Below are 25,714 nucleotides of genomic sequence, written 5' to 3'. Positions count from 1 at the left end.
TTGAAACAGCTCCTTTTAGTTTTTTTATTTCTAATTAATTTTCTCATTTTATCAAAGTCTCTCTTTTTAAAATAAAATTCTATAGCAGTAATATTTTTCAGCATCTTCCCTCCTGTGATGACAAAGCCGGGTTCAAATTCCACTGCTTCTCCTAGTGATCTTGGGCAAGTCATATAACCATCCATTGCCTCAGGTACAGACTTCGGGGCCCTTTTAGTAAGATAAGTTAAGAAATGGGCTTACCACATTTTAACATGGGACTTTCCTATCTGCTAAGCCCATTTCTAGCACATCCTTAAATAGGGCTTTGTTTGTTTTTGCAGGTCCCATTACATTTGATCATGGTTGTGATCACTATTGTCTATTGGCCCCATCGCCATTTACTCCTTTCATCAGGTCCTGTTTACCAGTAAGGACTAGATCTAAAGTAGTTTCCCCTCTGGTCAGTTCTTGGGCCAGCTGTATAGAAAAGGTAATTAGTGTGGTAGCAGATGTGGTATATTCCCCCTGATTTGACTGAGTGCTGGAATTTTGTTTAGCATAACAGTCTAACACAAGGTGGGGGGAGGGGGAATGTAGTATTTCACTTTCCTGTCCCAGTGAAAGTTTAAATGCTTTTGTTGCCATTATTTTCATGGAGTTTCTACTAAGTCTAGCGTAAAGGTATACACAAGAATTTCTTTATCAGTCATGTGAGTTGGGGTCATTTTCCACACAGCATTAAAGAGAAGGTACTATTCACATTTTTCATCTCTTTGTGCACAGACTTCAATTTACCTGTTGTATCAGCTCCTGTAGTTTTCTGAAGCATCTGCAACAATAATAGCAACTTTTAAATTTGAAATCGCTGCTTGGTACTGCTGAGACACTGCTCCCAGCACTCCTGATGACCTGTTTCATTTGCTGCCCCTGGTGTGATCAGGGCTCCCAGGGGTAGTGGGCGTATAGCAGAAAAATAAAAGCATCATAATGCCAGCGAATAGGGAATTTAGACTAAGATTATTTGTTCTTTTTTATACTTTTTGTCACACCAATCTGTCAGTGTTCCAGAATTGCCAACTGTATTATCATTGCAAGGCGACGTGACACCGTTGACTTTCTGTATAAATTCATGCACACATTTAGGCTAACTGCATATAAATGTAGTTCTAATCTATTACTGATGGATGATATTACATAGAAACATATAGGTCTCTGGTGAGGCCCCATTTAGAATACTGTGTGCAGTTCTGGAGACCGCACCTACAAAAAGATATAACCAGGATGAAGTAGATCCAGAGGCAGCTACAAAATTGGTAAGTGCTCTTTGTCATAAAACATATATAGATAGGCTTATGAACCTCAACATGTATGCACTGGAAGAGAGGCAGGAGAGGGGGTATATGATAGAGACATTTAAATACCTCAGTGGCATTAATGTACAGAAGGTGAGCCTTTTTCAAATGAAGGAAAACTCTGGAATGAGAGGGCATAGGATGAAGTTAAGAGGAAATAGGCTTTGGAGGAATCCAAGAAAATACTCTTTCACGGAAAGTGTGGTGGATGCGTGGAATGGCTTCTCCATGAAGGTTGTCTAGACAAGGACTGTGTGGGACAGGCACATGGGATCTCTTAGGAAAAGGAGGAGTTAGTGGTTACTGTTAGTGGTTACCATTTGGTCATTATCTGTCATCATGTTTCTATGTATTGATGGTCAACTATGGCCTTGTAGTTTGCAAAGAGAACTGTTTTTTTACAATAATCAGAGTTAATCTGTAATGGGTAGCAGATTGGATGAAACCCCATTTATTGCTTGACAATAATGTTCAAGGCTGGTGTGTCATAACGGCTGTAGTGGTAGGGGGATGGGAATCATTGTTGAAAAGGGCTGGGAATCATTGTTGAAAAGGGCAGAGGGTTGGAATGGACTGGTTTGTATATTTTGCGTTTTCTGTCATGTATTTTGGGGAAATGCATCAATTATGTTTTACTGGATTTTGGCATTAGAATGGGAGGAGGTTTTTAAAATAGAAAAATAGCTTGGTTTGCTTTTTGTAAATCGCTTTGAGTTATTTTAATAGGGGTGATATATAAATTGAAATAAATGAATAAAAATCTGGTAAAGACAGTCTCAGTTTCTGCCTCCATGTTTCTCTGATGTGTCTAACCCAATTTGTATGACAATGTTCACAAATTCATGCTTATGTTCAAAGCATTCAAAGATGTTTGTCACCTTTTGTATATCTTGAATATATAAACATTTCTGTACTATATAACTGGATTAGGAATCTACATGGCAGAATCTTCAAATTCTAAAACTGTAATGTTGTAAATGTTTCTATAGCAACTGCTGCCAAATTCAACCCTGGGGAACTCCCAAATTTTGGTTTTCCAGACAGTTTATCTGATAGTGAGGTTCTTTTTATTTATTTATTGCATTTGTATCCCACATTCCCCCACCTATTTGCAGGCTCAATGTGGCTTACATAGATTTGTTAACATTGTCATTTCAGGATATCAGATCAGATATAGTTAGTAATGTGTAGCGATTAGGAAAGGAAAAAAGAAGAAGGGTGATTAGGGTAGTTATAGAAGGTAAGCGTTCATAATTGAGTGGGTTGGTGAGGTGACTTAGTGAGGCTGTAGGTTCTCATTGTAGGCCTTGAGGATAGGATCTGAGATTCCACTGATGAATTACAGTTTTTCTTACCCCTATGCACTTTTGGTGCCTTGGTGTCATTGTGTCCCCATTGAAAACCTTAGAAGTTTTCCTAACCCCTTCTCACCCCTTCGGAGCCTCTCAGAGACCTAAGGGGGTCTTTTACTAAGATGCACCAAAAAGTGGCCTGCGCTGGTGTAGACGCGTATATCGGATGCGTGCAGGTCCATTTTTCAGTGCACCTGCAAAAAAGGCCTTTTTTTGGCCGAAAATGGACGTGCGCCACACATTGACTTAGCGGTAAGGTCTCATGCATTAACTGAGTGGTAATCGTTGGCTTAGTAAAAGGGCCCCTACATTTTCTATGTAAGACTTGTAATGCCCTCTCAGCACATACCTTTATACCCCTTCATCCACCTTATGTAGACCTCTGATTCAATTCTCCCTCCCCCATTCCTGGCCCAGACCAGCAATCCTTTTCTTCCTGCAGTCACTTCCACCCCAACATCCATCCAGAGCTCCTGGTTCTGGTTCCACTGTCAACAGAAAGCATTGAGGGGGACCAAGTCAATCCACTACGCTGGGCTCAAAAGCACAGCATGATTTCATGAAGGAGGTGGAATAAAAAGTAACCACAGATTATATAGGAATATATAGGAGTAAAATAAAAAATGTTAACACAAGTCCCCAACTGGTTCCAGACAAACGTTTCTAGTGGAAGCCATTGACAGCAGCCAGTTAACAACATCCATCTACTTCATACAAGTAGGGGTTGTTGCATAACTAGCAACCTTAGCTCCAGAGTTGTAGGATATAGAAGTAGATGCAGGTTTGACCCTTGAAGAGCTTACAGTATTTTAATGCTGAATATATTAAAGTGTGCTATTATGTTTGCATTAGAAATGTGCATTCATTAGCATGCATTTGGTTCCTTAGGATGCCTTAAAAAATTAAATGTGTTTAACCTATGAATTAATGCACATTAAGGGACCTGTTTACTAAGCCGTGTTATAGGCATGTTAGCATTTTTAACGCGCATTAACCATGTACGCGCGTTAACAGTGTATGCACCTACAATATCCTTATAGGCGCATACACAGTTAGCGTGTGCGCTAATTGTAGGCATGTTAAAATGCTAATGAGCCTTAGTAAACAAGGCCCTAAGGTTATTAGTACACATGAAAAAGTTCTAATGTATGCTATTTTTGTTATTGAACTAAATGTGTGAAATGTACAGGAAAAAAATATGAAAGTATGAAGCCCATATGACCTGAAAATGAACTGACAGTATTTATCCTGTGCCCATCCCTAGTTAGTGTTAACATGTACTAGTTACTGCAGAGCCCTTTGTAAGAAGTAAGACCAATTTACTAATAACCTGCCTTAATAATGTTAGTTCGCACTAATGTGGCAGAGGTGAATTTAGTTCTATGTGGCAGGAGAGGGAACTGTTTGGAAGAGGTACAAGAAAGATACAGCTCCTCCATTTTGCTCCTGTGCTTTGCATTTCTCTGCTTCTCCAACCCTTGATGCTGTTCTGTTCTTTGCAGAGCTTCAAGCTGAACGTAGACAGCCATTGCGCACTGAAGGAGGCGGTGGTAGAAGAGGGCCGTCAGCTTCTTGAGCTGATTATATCTCACAAATCAGGTAAACCCTGTCACAATATATTGCAAGTCTTCCATGTCTCCAGACTATTAAAGAATGAAGAAGCACTGCTGTAAATTACTGCATATATTCCCTTCCTTATGTATTATTAATATTTACATTATCAGATTGACCTTCAAGATTTATAAATGTTTCATATACTGCACACAAAGCTGGGATCCTTATAAAATGATATACTGCTAGCAGAATCGTCAGCCTGTTTCATTCTTGTCCTGCTGCTGTACCTAGTTTCAATAGAGATCACATCACTGAAAAGTTTGTACTGACACGTTCTTTGATGTAGAATCCATAGAAATAAAATTAAAATACTGTATGAGGACTATGATCCTCTTGCACTCCATCTAGGTAATTGTGTGGGCTGGTTTTTTAATCGTTTCAACTGATTCTTAATGCCGTGCCCTGGAATGGGTTGTTGGTTTCACTCAGTCTTGCATGGAGTGGCCTGAGACCCACAAAACTGATAGGTTTTCAAGAGATTTCTTGGTTCACTTGAACAGTGTTAATCAGTCTGAGTTATGGAGAAACAGTCTTCATGTTCTCTTTTTGTCAAGGCTCATTCATTAAAGAACTGTGTTCCATTTTTAAAGGCCCGTGGTGCTGTTTTTTTTGTTTTGCTCTTCAAAGACAGGAACATAACCATAGGTGGTCGGTGGCCCAACTGTTTGGGAAGGTTAAAGGGGGGGGGGGGCAGGGTCAGGGGTGGGGGTGGGGCTTGTATCCATAATTGTCTGACAACACGCAAAAAAAAAAAAAAGTAAAATAGTTACAAGTAACACCTTTTATTAAATGTAGATATTAAAGATGTAGCATATGTCAAAGAATAACGTGACAACAACATTAAACAGTGAAGACTTCATGTATGTGTGTGTATATATATATATATATATATATATATATATATTTTTTTTTTTTTTTTTTTTTCTTAGACAACTTAAAGTGCATTGAAAAAAGTGTTTGAAGATGATGCAGCCCCTCCATAGAAGTCCTATTTTTTTTAAATTTAAGCAAAGATTTTATTTCCTGAATATTTGTAGGAAGCTGCTTCCATATAGCAGGTGCCAGACAAAATAATACACTCTTGTGAATGGAAATCCAGATATAGGAGGAATGATCAGTCTGTGCTGCGCTATTGATCTCAGAGTTCTACTTGGGACATAGGGAACAGTTAAGGATCCAAGATAGAGTCATATTAGTGTAAAATGTTTTGTGTTTTCAACAGTATGGTTAAGTAATTTGCCCAAGATCACAAGAAACTGCCATGGGGTTTGAACCAGACACTCCTGGTTCTTAGCCCCTGCTCTAAACTTCCCTCCACATAATGACTTTCACACTGTAGCATAATGTTGTTTACAAGTATCTGAAAGTGATTAGATCACTTCAGAAAGTCATATCTGATAAACATTTATTAACATAACACAAACGATTTGGTAAACTGATTATGAAAAGGCTATGAAATGTATATGCTTGTACTTGGACTGCCATATTGCTATGTCTCTGGCTTCCTGATGCACTACTGGCTGTGGTACACTTTAGAAATCAATGGACACTCGGATGGAAATCAACCTAACAGCAGTAGAATACAGAGTATTTTCTTGCCATAGTGGGACACCTGCAGTTCATGATGTAGAGGTAGATAATACTTTCCATGTCTTCAACTTCAGACCTGGTGTGCATCCTTTAAATTTAAATTTTGCATAATATGAATCAATACAATTTCAAAGCCTACATGATGGGGTTGTCAGTCAGTTAAAGGTTAGGTACATTTCAGTCAGAACCTACTGGCAGTAGATAATCCCTTCCATGTCTTCAACTTCAGACCTGGCGTGCATGCTCTCCTTCTTGGTCCCACTCCATTTTCATCCGCCCCCCTGTTCCAGTCTCTCTCTGTCCCTAGCCTTAGTCCTACTCTTTCCATCCCCCCCCCCCTCCCTCAACTAAGCAGTCCGAAATAAATCCAGATCAGATCGATACTTGCTTGCCTGGCTGCCCTGATGTCTTTCTCTGCTGCGGTCTTCACTCTAGCAATCATAGCAGGCCTGCCTTGGGAACTCGATGTTCTTCCTGTGTTGCCTCCCACCCTCTCGGAAGCAGGAAGTTAGTTGCATCAGAGGAGACGGGACGCATCATAGGGGGAAGGCCGAGTCCCGAGGCAGCCCTGCTAGAGTGGGTGGAGACCCGAGACTGCTGTCTGTGGCACTAGTGTGTGAGTTGGGGGTAGGGACAACAACAAGAGTCCTAGGGTGGGATGCATACACTGCGTGTAAATCTCTCTCATGAATATTCACTGTGGATATTCTGACAACCTGACTAGTTGGGGTACCTCCAGAACCAGGTTTGAGAACCATTGCACTAGCAGCTGAGTACAAAGGACCCCTGGGTTTGTACCTGAGCCAATGGAGGGTTAAGTGACTTGCACAAGAATATAAGGAGCTGTATCAGGATTTGAATTGGGCTCCCCTTGTTTTCAGCCTGCTGCTGTAACCATTAGACTACTTTTCCACCCCAAATATTTGACTTTCTCCCTTTCTATGTTGAATACAAGGAAGAGCCAATATTTATTTATGTATTTGGATTTAGCTCACAGCTTTTTTTTTTACAGGTAGAGTAGGTATTTATTTGTCCCTGGAAGGCTCACAATCTTAACTTTGCACCTTAGGCAATGGAGGGTTAAGTGACTTGTCCAAGATCACAAGGAGCAGCAGCAGGATTTGAACCAGACTTCTGTGGTTGTCAAACCAGTGCTGTAATCACTACACTACTCCTCCACTTCATAATTATCCCTGAGGAAATGCCTGGCAAAAGTAGAAGGTCTTATGAGAGGATTTGAATTTTCAGTAATGAATAATTAAAGATATCCCTGGGAAAAAGTGACACATGGGACCTGTCAAATGTGAATTAAAATGCTGACTCCCTCCCCTCCACCCCCACCCCAGGTAGTTGTGAATGAAGATCTTAGTTTATCATTATCCAACACATTTTACAGGAATTTAAAGGATTTTATTGTGGTGGAGCTGGAAGAGGTTCTGGTGAAATTTGAAGGTAAAAAGCAGAAGTGAATCTTCAAAAATCTGAAGACCAGTAAAAATATCTGCTTAGGATCTTTGAAAACTCATTGACAAGACAAAACAGATTGTTTTTTTTTTAATGATCTGAAGTAGCTTTACTGAGCCAATTTGACTACATTTGGAAAATTCTCCAAATTGCTTGGCAAGTAAAGGTGTTTCCTTATCTCTATTATTGATCACAGTTTCCTTTTACAGCACAATCCATCACAAACTGCTGGAGCCCAGTGCACCTCACTTCTGTAATAGCGTACTTAACCAAGGACTCCTGACATGATGTTCCTTTGCATTGCTATGCTTACACTCTGAGCCATGGCACATGCTCTGCTTTGACTGCACACTCTGTGCACTGGCATATACTGGGTTGTATTTCATTGTTAAGACAAAGCACACTGACCATATGTAATAACTAATGGTCATGCATGAGTTTTGAACTGTCATAATAGCACATGAAAAATGTATGGTCAAATCAGAAACAAATATTCCAATAAACACTGCAGGACTATAATGATCACTAAAGTATTTCTCTGAGAAAATTCATGGCATGGTAACAACACAGACCCTAAATTTTGAAAAAGAATGAAAATATTGCCTAGAAAAAAGCTCAAAATATTTAGGGATCCTTTTACTAAACTATGCTCAAAAGTGGCTGGCACTGTTTGTAGCGTGCGGGTTTCACGGCAAAAAGGCTGTATTTGTATATTTTCCTGTAATGGCCACACGCTAATTTCCTAATTAGCGTATGGCCATTACCACGGGAGTCTGTACCACCTCCTTCTTACTAGGTGGTAAGGGCTCCCATTCTACTCCTGCGTTAATCAGGCAGTGCGTGGCAGTGTACCAGCACTACCTGATTAGAACAGGAAACGTCTACTCTCCACCCATGCACATGCCTCCCATGCCAAAAAATAAAAACAATTTTTTTACCACATGCTGATCGGCACATTACTGCAGGACGCCTCAGCGCATTCCAAGGCAGTGATTTTTGGTGCGGTAGGCACACACTAGTGTACTATGTTATTATATATGTAAATTTGTTCTCCACTTAGAATGCTATGATAATGTGGGCTACAAATAAATTTTATTATTATAATAATTAGTAGTAGTAGTAGTAGTAAGAGGGCCCCATATTAATGATCATTAATAATCAGTGGAGAGTGAAGGGTTATTAATGAGTTTAACAAGCCCTAGGATTTTCATTTTTTTTAATGCACAATTTGTGTGTTAATGTGCTTTCAAAAGCTTACCGCACACAAAGATGCCTTGTTACTAATGGAAATAACATGCATTAAGGGGACCTTTGTAGCAAGACTTTGTAAAAGACCCCCTAAAGGCTAAGAAGCCCTTAGGTATAAAATGGGCCTCTCAGCGTGTGCTAATTCCGGTAGCTTGTGCTAAGCTTTAGTAAAAGGGCTCCAAATTTGATTAAGGGGTCCTTTCACTAAGCTGCATTAGACGATAACAAGCACCTAACACAGCAAAAAGAGCCTAACAGGATACACTAACCATGCACTAATTTTTTTATTTTTGAGAGGGCATTTCTGAGCTAACCATTTAGTATATCTACATTACCGCACACTAACTGGTTAGCGCATGGATAATGTGGGAGCCCTTACTGCCTACAAAATACGTGGTGGTAAGTGCTCCTGTGGTAATTTTTAAAAATGGCCACATGCTAATCTCAACATTAGTCCATGGCCATTAATAAAATAAATAGAAATTTTTTTTTTTTACAGCTACAGGAAAAATGGCCTATGGGAATAACCTGAGTAAGGGCGTGCTAAGGCCGTTTGTTACCACAACATGGTAAAAGGACTCCTTTTGTGCTAACCTATAAATGTAATTAATTTTCACTAAAAAAAAGTCTAACACATTAAAACATTTTTAAAAATTAAAATGTATATTAAAAAGAACCTACAAATTCATCAAAAGTTGAGAAAAATTCACAATTTTCGAAAAGGAAACATTAATTTTCTGCCTATTGACATCCCTACTGCCCTCCCAACTACCGTCTTTCTTGAGCTCTTACAACATGTTTATGTACACATACCAAAGTCATTGGAAAAACTAAAAGTCAGATAAAATGAAATTGCATATTCTGCAATCCATGAACTCTTCTGTAGTTTAGTGGCTTTCCCGCATTTTCCTGCTTCTCTTTCCCTCCTTTACACTATTTCACCTTCATTTGCCTCTCTTCCCTTCAGGGCACCTTTATCATACATGCCTTGGATCACTTTCCTGGCCACCTGCTTTTTTTGACAACAAGCAAACAGCTGGGAGGACAATGACTCTAGGAAGCAAATTAATTCCACAGGAATTTAGGGGGGTATTTTACTAAGTGGCGGTACTGCTCACTAAACTGGAAGTACTGCTGGGCTACCGCATCAGTCCAGTGGTAGTTCCCACCCCCAGCGTGCGCCATTTTTGGTGCTACAAAAATATTTTTATTTTCGTAGCGCTGGTGTTTACCCAGCGGTAATCAGGCAGTGCCGTGCGCTGCCCGGTTACCACCAGGTTAGCACGGGAGCTCTTACCACTATCTCAATGGCCATTTCTTAAAAAAAAAAAAAAAAAATCCTTTTACCTGCTACTGACACCAGCGCAGGCCCCCTTGTGCTGCAGCTTAGTAAAAGGACCCCTTAGTGAGAAGTGAACCCATATAAACTACTAGAATTTTTCCTATAGATTTAAAGAATGTTGTGCAATTGCCCAGCAACTCTGTCAGTTGCTCTGTTTTTTTTTTTAAGTTTACAAAAGTGCCATTTAGAAACTTCAAGTTCACCCACAAAAATGTAGTAGCCCCAGATACACTGTATGGCTTCATTTAAGTAAACATAATATAACTGTCTGCTACTGGGAATAAAAAGAAGATGAAAGTTCATTGAATTAAAGATTGTTTATAGATCTGATTGAGTTCGCAAGGCTTCACTGTGAGCCACTTTTCCTCCTCTCTGAGCAGGCCTGAAGGACATGCTGCCCATGATTGTGAGCCAGTGGAAGGAGCTGCAGAGACAAATCAAACGGCAGCACAGCTGGATTCTCAGGGCTCTGGATATCATCAAAGCTGAGATACTGGCTAGTGATGTGTCTGTAGAGGATGAGGCAGGGACTGGAAGCCCCAAGGTAAGTGGCTTGAAGTCTGTCTTATTTCCTCTTATTTCTCTCTTCTTTTGAAGTAGTCACCACTGAAGCTCTTTTTCTACCCTGAGGCTTTTCAGCTCTACTGGGTTAAATTTCTTCTTTCCTGTGTCTATAAAAAAATGAACTACTTTACTCAAGACAATAAAAGAAAGATCCTCAAACTTTGAAACCTTCCAGAGAAGCTTCGCTTTAGTGTTTGTGCGGGGGAGAGAGATGGAAAGAACAAATATAAAACATTTAGTAAAGAAAACATAAAGCATCTTTAGCATGAATAATCCGAAGGCTTTTAAATTGTTTTGTTGCAACTATAAATCACTATAATCAGCGCAATCACTCAGCTCTGACACCCATTAGCCGCTTGGTTACAGCAAATTAACAAAGAAGAGAGAAAGTGATTCATTATCTCATTCCTGTTAATGACTATCAGATGCATTGCCTAATTAGGGGATGGTCATTGTAGTGGGAAGAAGGTCATCTGCCTTGTTACAAATTTTTTCATGTTCTGAGCTGAAGTTCTCCAAAGTGGAACCTGGGATAAATATCACAAGAACTGTGTGCTTTGGGAAAGGTGGATTTCTATTATAAGAGTTCCTGTTCTAAGAATACCCTGCATCTTTTAACATCCCACTGTATTCTATTTTATAGAAGTAATTCAAGTATTTTCCATAATAATATTTCATATTTACAGCCCTGTTAACTAAGCCACGCTGTAGGCATGCCAGCATTTTTAGTGCGTGCTAATGCTAGAGACACCCATATGGCTGTCTCTAGCATTAGCATACGCTAATTTTTAGCATGTGGTAAAGAGGTATGGTAGCCGTGTTAGTCCACTTTTAGAGGTAATCAATAGAAATCAAACAAAATAAAATATGGAAAAGAAAATAAGATGATATCTTTTTTATTGGACATAACTTAATACATTTCTTGATTAGCTTTCGAAGGTTGCCCTTCTTCGTCAACCTTCGAAAGCTAATCAAGAAATGTGTTAAGTTATGTCCAATAAAAAAGGTATCATCTTATTTTCTTTTCCATGTTTTATTTTGTTTGATTTCTATTGATTAGCATGTGGTAAAAAATGCTAGCACGTCTTAGTAAACAGGGCCCTTAATGTGCATTTCTGCTGATGGGAAAAAAAAATCACTAGAAATTAACCAGCCAATATTCAGCCCGTGGTGGTCAGTGATTTATGTCTACCACTGGTTGTACTCCCAGATGTTCAATGCCAGGCTATGTCTGGGCACCTGCATTGGATAGCCAGTTTTAAGTTGGCCGCTGAAGCTTATGTAGTTAGGTGCCCTTGACCATATAAATTGAACCGCTTAAACATAGGACTGCGATTTGTGTGGGTCAATTTAATCGGTTATCTTATGCAGTCTTGGGTTGAATATCGGCACTTAACAGGACCGCTGAAATGGGGGGGGGGGGGGGGGTAAAATTCCCCGGGCCTAGGCCTCCAAGGGGGGCCTAGCGTCGGGGTCTCTCTCTCTTCCTCTTGATGGGACCTGGGTGATCGCATCCTGACAGGAGCAGGAAAGAGAAAACTCTGGCGCTGGGCCCCAGGTTTGGCTGGTGGGGGTCCCCCCAGGCCCCACCAGCAGAAGAGGTTATCCTCCAGTGCTGCTTTTCTTCACTCTGCTGCCTTGCCTGCCAAGCGGCAACTTTTCTCCTCAGGCCGCGCATGCTTGGTTTTGAAATCGAGCATGCATGACATGAGAGAAAAAGCAGCCGCAGGGGCAGGCCATGCGGCAGAGTGAAGAAGAGCAGCACTGGAGGAAGACCTTTTCTGTTGGCGGGGCCTTGGGATCCCCGCCAGCCAAGGTAGTTACAGACTGCAGTTGCGGTGGGCAAGGGGCGGCAGCAAACCTGGAGGGCAGTAGCAGCAGTGGTAATCCTGGGGGGGGGGGGTGGCGGCCCTCGCCCGGGCTTGGTAGTGGTGGCCCTGCCCCGGGCCCGGCTCAGCCTCTCGGCAGCCCTGGCACTTAACTGCATAAGTGCCAACTCCACCCCTGGGATGCCCACAAGTTAGCTGGCTTTGGTGCAGGCACTAACATAAATATGAAACAGTGCTAACTGGTTAAGTGTTGCTGAATGTCCGCGGTTAGCCACAGACAAGCGATTTAAGCGGGCAGGAACTAGTCCTGCCCGCTTTAATCATTTTGAATATCATATAGTATAGTGCTTACATAGGAAGAAATATATTGGGATTTTGACAACAGTCTTAAAATTGAATGTCCACCATAACAAAACATTTTCCCCATTATCCAGTTCTGGGAACAAAGTGTTGTAAATCAGATCCTTTGTAATGTGTGTGCTGATCAATAACACAAATGGACTAAATTTCCAAATCCAGTTTCAAGAGTTGATGGTATATATCAGTGGCTGCAGGATATAGGAGCTTACAGTTGCTGGTAACATCTACTATTTGCTGATTTGCATATCCTATATTCAGAATATGTTATAGCTTGAGTTTTATTTTGAAATATGTTCTGTCCCTTTTGTACCTACATGAAAATTACTGTCATTTTGGTTTTATAGAAAGCCGATGAAATCATAGGGTGAAGGCCAGCACTTTAACATACTTAGGACTAGTAATGTAGGCTAGTGGTAGCAAAGGGGTCAAAAGTTCAAGCCAAAGAGCGATGGGGAGTGCATATTACAGGAAAGTCATATTTTGATTTTTCTGCTATGTTACTTATGAGGTTTATTTTCACAGTCAGGAAGCAGGGAAAAGCTTGGCTCTTCTCCCAGGTCTTTTTTGGAAGAAGCAACTAACTTGCTAGTCATACACACAAGGTCTAACACCGGCTGCACATATAGCAGCAGGACTTGCTTATCAACTCTTACCCTAGCTGAGATTATATTCATGCACCTAGCTGACTTCATGTGCAACTTTCTTTAAGTTAGTTTCTTTATTTTCTTACTCTTGTTACTCTATCTTATTGGTCTATCTATTCTACCTCTACTCACACCCTTTGCTGTCTATACTATGCCATACTATGTACTGCTATTGAATATTTTTAATACTGTAATTTTCTATTTCTTATGTATGACTTATTATTGCTGCATACCACTTTGGGTACATTTCTTCAAAAAGACAATAAATAAATCCTAATAAATAAATAAATAAATAAATAAATAAGGGGCCCTCTTACTAAGCTTGACACTAACACATACCTCATGCAGCTTAAAAGTGGGTATCTGCCAAATATGCACATGTAAAAATATATATTTTTGAGGGAGCATGTCAAGGGGGGTGGAGAGTGAGTGTTCCTGCAATAAACCAGTTAGCGCATCTACCTGACCATGTGCTAATTGGTTAGTGCAGGAATACCTTATGAGCCCTTAGCACCTAGAAATAGATGGCGGTAAGTGCTCATGCACTAATTTTTTTAAATGGCTGCACGCTAATAGCAACGTTAGCACATGAAGTACAAAACCAATCTGGAAAGTAATCACTTCAATGTACATATACCACACCATAAAGAAGTGAAAAGAAATAAAGAAAAATGTTTCCCCAGAGAGCAATATGCAGGAGGAGCAAAAAAAAAAAAAAAAAAGAAGGAAAAAAACTGGATGGAAAAAAGACCTCAACTGGCTGTGATGTTCTGAGTGTTTGCTATTCACACCAATGGACATAACATGCTTCTTCACACAGCTCACAGGATAGATCATTGGCCAACAACCTCCATTTTCCCTTTAAACATTCTTAATAATTTTCAAATTCAGTGCTCTCTCATGCACATTGATACAATCCACTCATGTATTTTAGTGATTGCACAGCTCATACTTTTTCTTAATTTATCTTGTATAAAAACACCACTTAGCTTTGGCAGAGGGACCCATTTCACCTCCCGGCTTCTTCAGGGGAACATATGCCCTGCCAGTGTAGATAACCACTGGAAGGATTAAGGCATAATCCCCCTTACTCCCCCAGTGGTCACTGACCCCCTCCCCCCCAAATGTGAAAGAAGCATCCTGTTTGACAGCTTCAGATGTTAGGGCTAGTCCTATTAGAGCAGCATGCAGGTCCTTGGAGTAGTCTAATGGTCAGTGCGGTACCTACATGTTTATGTTTATTCACAACGTTTGATAAATTGCCAGAATTTGAACTAGCCAATTCTCAGCGATGTACAACAAAAAAGAAATTAGAACTACAAAAAACATTTTTAAAATGGGAGGGATTAATACACCAACCTGTCTGAAATGCAACCTGGTGGAGAATTCTTTTTATCATGCATTCTGGGAGTGTGCAAAGGTGCAGCTCTTTTGGAAAAGGATAGTGACTTTTTTAAACTCAGTAACATCACGAAAAATAGTGGGCACCCCCTTACAATTGCTATTAGATTACCCGGGGGCATTCCGAGGACTTCCTGCACATGGGACCTTGTTATGCCGTAAGCTCTGTCTAGTAGCAAAAAAATGCATTTTACAATCTTGGATGTCAGATATACCCCCTGACTATTGGCACTGGCACAATCAAGTACACCTTTTAATGACATGGGAAGCAAGAGAAACGAAAGGGTACTACCGCCGAAAACAATGTTTTCTAAAAACATGGGGCCCTATGTTAGACACATTATCTCAGAGAGGCCGGAGCCTAATTCTTAACACACTATGATGCGATTGTTAAGTTCTGGTACACATGTAGAGTTCACTAATTACACAGATGCAGTTAAAGGGATTTCGTGGTAACAGGGGGGGGGGAGGGGATACTGATAAGGCAAAGGGAGATAGGAATTTAGGCTGACAGGGAAGGTCAACTCAAAGCAAAACCTTATAAAGTTTCAATGAACAGTGATCTAAAAGGGAAGTTATTAGATCTATGTCATGATTGGGGGGGGGGGGGTAATATAACTTTGATATACTGCATATGTGCTCATGTAGTTAGCACGTATACCGAAAAAATCTTGGAAAGTATCTATGGGGGGGAGGGGGGGAAATGTTAAAAGAATGATGAAGGAAAGTAGCAAATTGATGGTTTTAAGAGCTTTTTCACTCTTGACTTACTGTACATTTTGATTGTTCAATGTGTTTCTCTGAAAGTTCATCAATAAAAGTGTTGAAAACTAAAACTACAAAAAGCAATAGAAAATAACTCCAATATAAACAGGAAAACATATCAGTCACAAAAATGAAAAAAGGATCTAAAATGTAGTGATCTCTTCTATTATTCATCTCTGAGCCTTATCTATGCAAACTTAAGCGCCACTGAAAGGCCAGTTTTACTTTTATTATAGGAGGGTTCAAACCAAACCTCCAGGGGCAACCCATTCAAAAAAGATAGAGCTAAGAAGAAAAAAGCACTCGCACTTGTAGACTTCCAATGAGCTCTTGACAGGTGAGGGAGATCCAATCAATGATTATTAAATGAACATAATAACCGTGACTGAACATAAGGAATAATATGAATGGAAAGATTGTCCGGAATTCCCTCATGAAACGCCCTGAAAGTAGCAACAGAAATTTAGACTGTATCCTAGAGGAAACTGGAAGCTAATGTAAGATGCAAAACAAAGGGGTAACATGATCACAATGTTTTAGCATTGCATAAAAAATATACTGTAGTATTTTGGAGTGATTGTATTCTTTTGATGGCTGATTGAGGTAACCCTGCATATACTAAATTACAAAAATCTCGACACTAAGTGATAAATGCATATCAATGCCAAATGCGAGTCAATAGTCACCCCCAGATACCGAAAAGAGCTCACAGGTGATTGGGGAACATTAAAAAGAATCAGAATAGCAGACAGTAGAAATATGTAATTTGAAATCAAGCATAGAGATGACACCTGCAGCTATAAGGGCTATTTTAGTGGCGTTCAGTTGAGTACAGTAGGTTTTTGATGGATTTTGGAAGGCTCACCATACAAATTAAGGAAGTAATGGTGAGACGTGTACCTAGGACCTTTATGTGAAGTTCACTGCAATGCCCCTTAGGGTGCCCCACTGCTCTGCTGGGATGTGGCCAGTCTACTAAGAATGCTGCCCCCCCCCCCCCACATACATCCCAATGGGTTGTTTTTATGATTTTTTTTTCCCTTGGATTCCCCCCCCCCCCCAAAAAAAAAAAAAATGGTCCTAAAATAGACACTCTGAACACAAAACATCTAGCAAATAGCCATTTTCAAATAAAAAGTTGGGCGTTTTTCTGGTTTGAAAATGTTCGTGTTCACTACTCAATATTTGGACATCATATTTAAAATGTTCCTCTATTCATGAAAGGACGACTGCTAAGGCTGGAGGTAACCTTGAAGTACCTGGTTTTGGTGGATTCCCAGATGGGATCCAAGATGGCGTTAGAAGCCACTGTGTTTGGGTCTGGCTAGGAGCCAGCCCTGTTAAGAATATTTCCTGTGACTATATTGAGAGCGAGAGAGAGACTCTAATTAAAAGGACTAAGCCTGTGAAGTAACAGAACAGACTACTGTCCTTTTGTGTACATAAATACTGTGTCTTGACTTTTACCTGCAACCTGTGTATGAGTGTACCACACTTGTGTGAGGTCCTGCAACCAGCCGCTAGCCATGCAGCCACACACACATATGCCTATGAATTAACACACATACAATTGCTTTCATCAAATAGTTTTAACACTCATACAGTGCACACATGTATAACACTAGTACAAAGAAGCAAACAAAAATATACAAAAATCAGGAAAAGTTCAGAAAATGCGCATCCCTACTGTTTATTAGCCAAAAGGAATGAGGAATTCTGCGATTCTGAAAAGAAAAGTAAGCTGCTCATTGCTAGGCATTATATTGTTTTGTGTATCCAGTCATCAAAAGGTTGCTGTCTAGGGTAACATGGGAGAAATTTCAGAGTCTTACATCTCATATTGATTTACATGTATCGTGTATAATAGAATGAGTCTTAGCCAAATGAGAAAGTAATTGACATGAATGTTAGATATGTATTTAATTTTGGAAAGGGAGTCAGTTAAGCCTAGTGCAGTTTTGCTTTCATTAGACAAGGAAATCTAGTCATGGACAAATTGGGTCACTGGAACATAGCTATCCAAATCTAGCACTATTAGCCCCTATTGTCATTAGGTACCGCTGCTCGGGGTCATTGATGCCATTTAGGATACTGTCACTTATTTAGCAGCAGAGGGTAAGAGGACCAATGGGCCACCAGTGTTGAATGCCAGGTAAGTCCCGAGGGGGGTCGAGAATAGGGGAGGCTATGGCCTGGGGAAGAGGTTTTGCTGTCGGGGGGGGGGGGGGGCAGCAGCGAAAGGATTCAAATGTCAGAATCATCCAACTTTGGGGAGGGGGAGAGAGAGTGAGGTGGAAACGGCAGGAGTTATCAGGTGAGATCATATGTTCAGGGGGGTGATCGGAGGATGTGGGGGTTCATGAGGGGGGGGGGAGCCAGGAATGAATGGCAAGTCTCAGGCAGCTTCCATTTGACAGTTAAAACCAGGGCTGTGTTTCATGTATGGGTTGATAATATGGAAGGCCCACACTAGTGGTGCCCATGCTCTGTGTGCCCTGTGTGGTAAATACAGGGCACGCCCCCTGCATTTACCGCACAGTCTTTGCACTTAACGCATATTAATTTGTGCTGCTCAAGTGTGGTAAGTGCAAAATTCACTGCACTTTAGTAAAAGGGATCCTTTATTTAGATTTAGCTCACATCTTTTTCAGCAGTATCTCAAGATGAGTTGCTTTCAGATACACTAGGTATTTTTCTGTCCCCTTATAATCTAACCAGTCTATATTCAGCCATTAAACATCTGATGCTGCTATGAAGGCATGTGCTGACTGCCAACTCTTATGTAGATCCTGGGCAATATTCAGCCAGGACTCACATAAGAGGATAACAGGTTGCCCCAGCCCCTACCCCCCAAATTCCGATCCCCCCTCCTAGATGTAATCCCAATGGTAAGAGGCCTCTCATATAATGTGACCCCCCCTGATCCGATCCCCCCCAGACCCGACAGTGTAGCCCCCCCCCCCCCGGGTCTACTTGACCATCCCTGTTTGTTCAGTGGGTAAGGTGGGCAGGAGTGAATGCCACTCACTCTTGCCCCTAGCAGCTCTAGCTGAAAAATGGCAGCTATGGCATCTAGCAGTAGTCTTCTGGAAGCAGGGGTGGGAGTGGATGCTTCTGTTGTTGTGGTTGGGTCTGAGAGGGCAGTCACGTCTTGTTGAGAAGGATACGGAAAGCTACAGAAGCTATGGCCAGTTCTGGTTTTAAACTTACATCCCAAAATACTGTAGTATTTGTAGTCCATGATTCTATCCATTGCAATAAATGCTAAAGGTTCCATGATGCACCAGGATGAGGTTGGGAAAATTCCAGGACTGGTCAAAAAGTCTCCCTCCTGGAATGGGTAACTTGGCAGATCTGATAAAGCCCTTCAGGCATGATATTCATTGGCCTGGTGCCTTGAAGGTATGTGTGTGTATGTTTACACATACATACACACATGATACTATACAATCCATTGTATGAATATTACATGCATATTCTGGTGTTGAGAGGAACTGCCACAGGGCACCCATTCTACTGCTCCCACTTGGGAGAGAAAGAAGACCTGGAGCAGAATCCCAAGGATTGACAGGGATTTTAGTGTTCCCTAGGAAACAGGGAAGCCACCTAAAGGGAGAAGCTTCTAGTTTACCTAAACTCCTGGCTGTTAATCAAGGGAAGGAAGGAAGGAGGGACCCCCAAAGGGAGGGGGTTGAGAACTCCTGAGTAGAAAGGAGGAAGCTAAGGGGCAAAGAGACAGAGAAGGAACCAGAGAGAAGAGCCCCAGCCCAGGGACAGGAGCTCCCCCACAGCAGACAGCCAGCAGGAGTAAATGGGCTACCCAACCCGAGGCAAAGAGGACCTCAAAGTGAAAGCTGGACCAAGAAGATGTGGACACTGATAGCCAGCAGGAGTAGATGGGCTACCCAAAGAGGACCCCAAGGTAAAGGCTGGACTAAAGAGTTGTGGACATTGGTAGCCAGCAGGAGTAAACGGGTTTCCCAACTCAGAGGAAGGAGGACCCAGAACAGGATGCTGGACCAGGAAGCTGGGGAAGGCCTAAGACCTGGGAAGGAGGTGAGCTCTGGCTGCTCAGCCCACATTGCTAAGCTCTGAAAGCCAGGGCTGTAATTTCATTGTCTTTGAACTGTGCTCAGAAGAAGAACAGGGTCTGTACAGATTGTTATGTTTGAGGACTTTGGCTGAGTAACTGAAGAGAATATATCTGCCAAAGCTGAAGCTGTGTTTATTGTTTGGAAAATGCAGAGAGAATATATCAGCCAAAGGGAAGGCTGTGTTTTGTTTTGAGATCTATAATAATTCACCTTGGCATATTTCTAAGAACTGTTCCTTGTTGCTTGTGTCTGGGAGGGGGAGAAACACAGAGAAAGAGCGCTAGGCCAGGTGCCCCCCCCCCCCCCCACTTGGGACATAAATGATGGCCCATGTGGGAGGTTGAAGAGCTACATGAGGAGTACTGTTGTCTGGAGGCTGAAGAGCTGTATGAGGTGCTCATCACAATATAAAAATTGCATGTCTGTAGTTCTGTGATTATGTAATGAAATTGTTATTATATTTTTAATGACTTTCATTTTTTATAAATTACATCAAGTTGTTTCAATCCACAAATGGAATGAAATTAATAAATAGATATTACAAAACACTGTAGCAACAGTGCTAAAGGAAGAAATCTTGCTAGAGATAGGACATATATTAATAGTATTCTTATAGTCTTTGCACTTGTGTTATTGTGACTTTCCTATATTAGATAAGAGCTTTGGCCTTTATTAGGAAAATGGGAGCTGGAACAAATTTTGGTTGTAGGAGCCCAACATCAGACTGAAACAAGCAAAACCAGAATTTAAAAAGAACTGGTGAAGACCTAGCTTTTCCGCCAGCCTTTGCATCAGAAAACTAACATCTAGTTTAATTGCTGTAATGACAACAGGACCTGCTCTTTTTTCCCTACTTTCTTTTCTTTAGTATTTGTGTTCTATATAAACCGCATAGCAGCAATTGTCATTGCGATTAGCAATATATCAAGTCTCTCAAATAAATAAATAAATACAATAAATAAGATATTCAAGTGAATGCCAATGTAAAACTTTCATTCTGTGTGATCCCACCAATTAATAGATTGTAGGTTATAAAAATCTTTGTGTCACCGCAGTTACCTGCAGAATTGATAATGCATGGCCCCAAGCGAAAGGAGAAAGCCTATTAAAACAATAAGAAAAAGAACTCTCTAATTCCCCGTAGCTTCAGTGTATGAGCTAGAAAGTATTCACACACCAAAACAGAAAGTCAAAGGAACATACTATATCAATAGGGGTTGTCTTTCTTTTATTTTCCTTATGGGGGGAAAAAGCCCTCTTGGTTTTAGAAATCATATTCAGAGATGGAAGAAAGTTTGAAGACTCAAGGGAACTTCCCCTGAGGACTCTGCATCTTTTATTTGCTGCATTTCTCTTACAAAATGTTTTCATAATACCAAGAGGACTTTTACAAAGAAAAGTAGAGGAAGACAAAGCACCAGCAGGTCTAGAAATAGGGTTTCAACACTAACACTCTAGAATACAGAATGTTATTTTTTAATTGACTTGACAACAGACCATTGTCTGGCTCAGAGGTTTAATTCTATTGAATTTAGCTGTATGTGAAAGAATGGAAAAGTGATTTTGGAACACAAGGAATGCTGGTTCAAATAAAGTGATTAAGTTCTTCTGACTTTGTGGCTAAAGAGAAAAAAAATAGAACTCCAATCTTAGGTTTATGTATGGAACTAGGTACTAGCAATGATAATGCAAACAAGGAGAAGGAGCATAACGATGTGTAGGAAAGTAAAGGCATGTTGAGCATGTGACGTTGGAGGAAGGCAATATTATCATTTATTGTTTATTAAGTCTTTTTATACCACCTGTAAATGGCATTGCAATTCTAGGTGGTGTATAATCGAAGCACAAGCAAATAAAGGTAAGAAAGGAATTCTATAAAATCAGATAGAAAATAGGATGACATACATTCTAATACATTCTTCCAATTAAAGTCAAGTTATACAGCATATCTAGTTATAATGCTAGGGGCAGTGGTGTGCTGCAGTGGGCTCTCATGGGCTTGCGAGAGCCGTTTGCTATGTTGTTAAGATTTTAGGAGTCCCCCTCCCCCCATGGCTACTTTAACATCTGGCTCCCAAAATGTGGGCTTTGGCCCCCTCCTGAATTCTCTTTTATTTTGCTGGTGGGGATGCTGAGCCCTGAAAGCCAAGTAAATAGACTGCCGCTGCTCTCCGCTCCTTGTTTCCAGCTCTGACCAGCAGGCTGGGACTTCTCATGCATGCGAGAGAAGTCCCAGCATGCTGTTCAGAGCCAGAAACAAGCAGCATGTAGTGGAGAGAGGCATGCGTTGCCCCCACCAGTCCACCAAATCGCAGGGCTGGCTATGCCTGGAGAGAGAGCCCATTGTTAAAAATTTACAAGCACACCTCTTGTTAGGGGTGCATTTATGGATGATTCAGCTTGGCGAATTGAAAGTTAATATATAGAAATGAGTTTTGAAAGAATCTTAAATTGGTGAAAGGACATTTTCACTACAAATATATGGTGGCAGATCATTCCGCAGCATTGATGAGAGAAAGGAAAAAAGCTGTGTGTCTAATAGATTCATAATGGGATAACTTAGGACCTGGTGGTACTAAACAGTTGTTTAGGGAGTGTAGAGAATGAGTTGATGTGTAAGGAATTACCACGGAAGACAATTATGATGGTTCGCCTGAATAATGAACTTTGTGAGTCAAAGATATCACTTTAAAGTAAATATGAAAGTACTGTAAACTGGGAGCCAATGAAGATGCATAAGTAGCGGAATAATATGGTCTGATTTTTTTGCACAGCAAAGCAATCTGGCAGTAGTGTTTTGTAGAGTTTGCAACCTTTTTAACTGAAGTTGTGGAAGTCCTACATAAACTATACTGCAGCAATCAAGTTACCTATGTGTGAAGGCCAAACAGGCACTTATTTCAAGCCTATTTTTTTTTTTAAAGACACAGAGGTGCCATGTCTTTATAAAATGCTGGGTCCAAAGCAATATAAATTGCACCTAGATTAATCCATGGACATATATGCTTCCTGGCAGCAGATATAAATATTTATGTGCATATATGTGTATTTTATAAAGAATGCATATAAATAGCAGCTCTGCCCCTCAACATGCCTACATGCAGGTTGGGTAGAGGTAAAATGGTCAAAGGGTCATGGATTTGATATACTTCCTTTCTGTAAAACAACCATAAGAAAATAGGAATAACCATACTGGGTCAGACCAAAGGCATATCTAGCCCAGTGTCATGCTTCCAACAGTGGCCAATTCAGGTTTATGTTTATGTTTATTTTGTTTCTTGAATACTACCTTTACTTTGATAAGATCAAAGCGGTTTACAAATAATAATGACAGGAAGGGACTCCATAAATGATAGGAAAGATTCATACAAATCAAAAATCAAAGACAATTACAGAGCAAATAAATCAATAAAAAGCATAAAATAAAAGATAATAAAATTAAAATTAAAACTTGTCATCTTCACACAGATCTACTGGCGGTCGGGCTGGCTCAGAGTGGTGCCAAAAGCTAGATTGAAAAAAATGAGTTTTAAGAGATACTTTAAATCTGGAGAGGGAGAGTTCAGAACGGGAAGATCGTTCCACAGTCTAGGGGCCAGAAAAAAGAAGGCAGGAGACCTAGTGGATTCATACTATGCAAAACAAGGTGAGAGAAGGACAAGGTAATGACCATCTAGAGAGCAAAGGGCGCAGGCTGAGGTATATGGAATGACAACAGAGGAAAGGTAAAGGGGACTACCAGAGAAAACTTTGTGGGTAAGGACCAAAATCTTAAACCAGGACCAGAAGGAAATAGGAGGCATTGTAATTTAAGAAACAAAGGAATGACATGATCATATCTCTTGCCGTTAAGCAAATAAGCAGCAGAATTCTGAAGTGTGTGGCGGCAGCCAAAAAAGCAAACAGGATGCTAGGAATTATTAGGAAAGGGATGCAAAATAAGACCAAGAATATTGTAATGCCTCTGTATTGCTCCATGGTGTGAACATAGATAGATAGATAGATAAAGATATGCTATTTAAGAGTTGATATCATTGTACCCACTGTTACCCCTGACATAGCCCTTTGTTTGGGCAATTTTCATTGCTAAATGAATATTTGAATCCTTTTGTGTAACCTTCTCCTTTCAACACCTTAATTAGTCTTTTTTGGCATCTTACCTTTTCAACAAAAAGCATTTTGTCCTAGATTAATCTTTTATTCATTTAATTTAGTAGCTGTTTTTATGCTTCCCTCTTCCCCAACTTTAAAGGCATAACTAAAGATGTGGATAAAGGTGAGCTGGTTGATGTAGTGTATCTGGATTTTCAGAAAGCTTTTAACAAAGTTCCTCATGAGAGACTCCTGAGAAAATTAAGAAGTCATGGAATAAGAGGCAATGTCTTTCTGTGGATTAGGAATTGGACAGAAAATAGAGGGTAGAATTAAATGACCATTTTTCTTAATGGAAGAGGGTGAATAGTGGAGTGCCGCAGGGATCTGTACTGGGGCTGGTGCTATTTAACACATTTATAAATAATCTGGAAAATGCAAGAGACAAATGAGGTGATTAAATTTGCAGATGACACACTATTCAAAGTTGTTAAACACATACGGATTGTGAAAAATTGCAGGAAGCATAGGTGCTGACTCCGTGGGTGCTGTGGGTGCTCGGACACCCCCAATATTTTAACCTGCCCAACCTGCCTGCCCTCTTCTCCCTCAACAGTACTCCATCCTTGCTTTCCTGCCGCTCACCGAGTTCCAGGCCCCCTCTGCAACGAATTCCAGGCCCCCTCCCCTCTCCTCTGAGTGCCAGTCCCCCCTATCCTCCGAGTGCTAGTCCCAACCCCAGCCTGACCTCTTCTCCCACAACAGTCCTCCGTCCTCACCTTCCTGCCACCCAGAATTTAAAACTCATCTTAACTCAGGTCCCGGCAGCAGTGAAAGGCGAGCAGGCTCGGCTTTAGCCTTCCCTTCTCTCTCAGCTCTGGTCCCGCTCTCATTTCCTGTTTCCACGAGGGTGGGACCAGAGCTGAGAGGGAAGGCTGAAGCCGAGCCAGCTCGCCTTTCACTGCTGCCAGGACCCGAGTTAAGATGAGTTTTAAATTCTGGGTGGCAGAAAGGTGAGGACAGAGGACTGTTGTGGGAGAAGAGGTCAGGCTGGGGTTGGGACTAGCACTCGGAGGATAGGGGGGGACTGGCACTCAGAGGAGAGGGGAGGGGGCCTGGAACTCGGTGGAGAGGGGGCCTGGAACTCAGAGGAGGGGGAAGCCTGGAGCTTGGAGGAGGGGGCTGAAAAGGGGCAGGTGGTGTTTGGGGTGAGTTACTGGACATGGAGGGGAGGGAGAGAGGAGAAATCGCTGGACATGGAAGAGAGGGCAGGGGAGAAATGAGACTTGTTGGACATGGATGGAGGGAGGGGAGGGCAGGGGAGAGTGGAGAATTCGCTGGACATGGATGATAGGGGAAGGTAGAGCAGAAAGGAGAATTGCTGGATATGAATGGAGGAGAGGGCAGGGGAGAGAGGAGAATTTCTGGATATGAATGGAGGGGAAGAGGGGGAGAGGGGGGAATGCACTACCTGTAAAAAAAAAAAATTTCAGCACCCCTAATCATTTTGAAAAGTTGGCTCCTATGGCAGGAAGACCTTAGGACACTGGAAGACTAGGCATCCAAATGGCAGATGAAATTTAATATGGCCAAATGAAAAGTGATGAACATTGGGAAGAATAAACCAAATCATAGTTTCCTGATGCCAGGGTCTACCTTAGGAGTCAGCACTCAAGAAAAGACCTAAGTGTCATTGTAGATAATATGCTGAAATCTTCTGCCCAACACCAAGACCAAGAATATTGTAATGCTCTGTATTACTCCATGGAGTGACCTCACATTGAGTATTGTGTTCAGTTCTGGTCACCATATCTCAAAAAAGATATAGCGGAATTAGAAAAGGTTCAAAGAAGAGCAACCAAAATGATAAAGGGAACTCTTCCCACTGAGGAAAGTCTAAATAGGTTAAGGCTCTTAAGCTTGGAAAAGAGATGGCTGAGGGGAGATTTGATTGAGGTCTATAAAATCCTGAGTGGTGTAGAATGGGTAGAAGTGAATCAACGTTTCAATCTTTCAAAAAG

General features: G+C 41.1%; 1 protein-coding gene across 1 annotated transcript in view; it reads left to right on the top strand.

Annotated features, from left to right (window-relative positions):
• Nucleotides 1-25,714, top strand: part of AKAP6 (A-kinase anchoring protein 6) — a 698,126-nt gene that overhangs the window by 185,018 nt on the left and 487,394 nt on the right. Inside the window, exons 5-6 of the mRNA XM_030214549.1 lie at nt 4,189-4,285; nt 10,325-10,488. Of these exons, the coding sequence (XP_030070409.1) occupies nt 4,189-4,285; nt 10,325-10,488 (261 nt within the window). The remainder of the gene's footprint in view (nt 1-4,188; nt 4,286-10,324; nt 10,489-25,714) is intronic.

This window comes from Microcaecilia unicolor, chromosome 9 (assembly GCF_901765095.1).
Source record: "Microcaecilia unicolor chromosome 9, aMicUni1.1, whole genome shotgun sequence".
NCBI lineage: Eukaryota > Metazoa > Chordata > Amphibia > Gymnophiona > Siphonopidae > Microcaecilia > Microcaecilia unicolor.
This window is presented reverse-complemented; position numbering and strand designations above follow the sequence as displayed.